The sequence below is a fragment of the Charadrius vociferus genome, unplaced genomic scaffold (assembly GCF_000708025.1).
Source record: "Charadrius vociferus isolate BGI_N301 unplaced genomic scaffold, ASM70802v2 scaffold2109, whole genome shotgun sequence".
Taxonomy (NCBI): domain Eukaryota; kingdom Metazoa; phylum Chordata; class Aves; order Charadriiformes; family Charadriidae; genus Charadrius; species Charadrius vociferus.
In genome coordinates this window covers 89,531-91,681 of record NW_009650251.1, presented here as the reverse complement: position 1 = coordinate 91,681, position 2,151 = coordinate 89,531, and the positions used below count along the sequence as shown (strand labels likewise).

Sequence of the window (2,151 nt, the reverse complement as noted above, 5' to 3'; positions counted from 1 at the left end):
CAGGGAGCTCGCGGCCAGCCCGGCGTGATGGGTTTCCCGGGTCCCAAAGGCGCTAATGTGAGTATTGACCGTTTTTTACCCAAAAAGGGGCTGCGGTCCGGGCGTGGAGCCCGTCACCGTCACCTCTCTCCTCTCTCTAGGGCGAGCCTGGAAAAGCCGGTGAGAAAGGACTCCCCGGTGCCCCGGGATTGAGGGTGAGTTGTTTTCCCTCCCTCGTTGCCCCCCAAAAACACATCTTGGGGTTGCTCCAGCATCGCAGCCCCCACCCTGCGGAGGCATCTGCGATGTCCGGGTGGGGAAACTGAGGCACGGAGGGTGGAGCGGGGTCTGCAGCATCGCACCGGGAGCTCAGCACCGGCTGGTTTGTCTCCTCCGTAGGGTCTCCCTGGGAAGGATGGTGAGACGGGAGCTGCCGGCCCCCCGGGACCCGCCGTGAGTGTCTCAGCTTTGTTCACCCGGGGCTAAAACCCGCTGGAAATTGAGGGGGGGGTCAGGCATTGTAGCCCCACTCCCAGGATCTGGGCAAAGGACCACCCCAGGTCTGCCGGGGATGGAGCCCCCAGCGCTCCCCGGCCCTCGTGGTGTTGGGGCGGGGGGATGTCGGGATCCCCCCGTGATTCCGGCTCTGCCCAAAATCCTGGGGTGGGTGAAGCGCAAACCCCAGGAAGTTTCGGGGTTCTTCACCACCATCCTTCCCGCAGGGTCCCGCAGGTGAGAGAGGAGAGCAAGGAGCCCCCGGTCCCTCCGGCTTCCAGGTGAGCACAAAAAGGAGGGATTTGGGGTGCTGGGGTCAGGGTGATGCTTATGGGTGACCCTGAGCCCCCGTCCCTGGGGGTCTCGCTGCCACCGTGCTAATGCCACTGCTTTCCCCTCCCAGGGGCTGCCCGGGCCACCAGGTCCCCCTGGAGAGAGCGGCAAACCCGGAGATCAGGTGAGGCCCCGTTTTTCCCTCCTCTCAGGCTGCAAAGGGGGGGGGTCAGGTCCCCCAGTAGCCCCCAGGGCTGACCCCCAACTCTTTTTTCCCTCCACCGCAGGGTGTTCCTGGAGAAGCTGGTGCCCCCGGTCTCGTCGGTCCCAGAGTAAGTGTCACTCGTCCTCCCGTCGGCGGAGATAGGACACCTCTCCCCATCCTACGGGGGGGGTTTGTGAGAGCTCGAGGGGGTTGGCGGAGCCGGGCCACCCCCAGCCAGGGCCATGGCGTCCCCCAGTCCTGGTGGCTCAGCCTCCGCTGCGGCACGTCCCCTCTCCCAGTACATCCCAGTCACTTCGGGGCAGTGAGGGACGGGTGCTCTGCCCACCCTCCCTGGGGACATCCACGCAGAAGACGTTGTGACCCTCACCGTGACCCCCTAACGCTGTGTCCCCCCCACCCCAGGGTGAACGCGGCTTCCCCGGTGAACGTGGCTCTCCTGGCGCACAAGGGCTGCAAGGTCCCCGCGGGCTCCCCGGCACGCCGGGCACCGACGGACCCAAGGTGGGTGACAAGGGGGGGCCACATTTCGGTGGCTGGGTTCCACCGGTGGAGCCGTGAGGCTGGGGGTCAGCATGCAGGGGGGATTTGGCACCCCAATAATTGCACTTTTGCTCTGCTTTAGGGTGCAACTGGACCAGCCGGCCCCAACGGTGCCCAGGGTCCCCCGGGGCTGCAGGGAATGCCCGGTGAGAGAGGAGCAGCCGGCATTGCCGGTCCCAAGGGAGACCGGGTAAGTGATGGGTGCCAGAGGTGTCCTGAGCGGCATCAGGTCTTAGCTCGACTCACACCGCCTCCGTCTCACCCCGCAGGGAGATGTCGGAGAGAAAGGCCCCGAGGGAGCCCCCGGAAAGGACGGCGCACGCGTAAGTGGGATGAGGACGCTGTGGGAGCAGGGTGGTCGGTGAGGGATGCTCTTGGTGGCCTCGTCCTCATCTGTCTCTCCTTTGCAGGGTCTGACAGGTCCCATCGGTCCCCCCGGCCCCGCTGGCCCCAACGGCGAGAAGGTGAGAGCCCGGGCAGCCCCTCGGCTGCTCCCGATCAAGGGAGATGCCACCCACCCCCCCCAACTCTCCATCCTTTCTTTTCCAGGGTGAATCCGGCCCTCCTGGTCCATCCGGCGCTGCTGGTGCCCGCGGTGCCCCCGTAAGTGCCATCCCCCCACACCCCCCCAGGGGATG

The 2,151-nt window shown here is 66.4% G+C and overlaps 1 protein-coding gene across 1 annotated transcript in view; it reads left to right on the top strand.

Moving 5' to 3' along the window:
• Positions 1-2,151, top strand: part of COL2A1 (collagen, type II, alpha 1) — a 9,788-nt gene that overhangs the window by 2,358 nt on the left and 5,279 nt on the right. Inside the window, 11 exon segments of the mRNA XM_009893065.1 lie at positions 4-57; positions 141-194; positions 379-432; positions 702-755; positions 878-931; positions 1,035-1,079; positions 1,376-1,474; positions 1,596-1,703; positions 1,783-1,836; positions 1,924-1,977; positions 2,063-2,148. Of these exon segments, the coding sequence (XP_009891367.1) occupies positions 4-57; positions 141-194; positions 379-432; positions 702-755; positions 878-931; positions 1,035-1,079; positions 1,376-1,474; positions 1,596-1,703; positions 1,783-1,836; positions 1,924-1,977; positions 2,063-2,148 (716 nt within the window).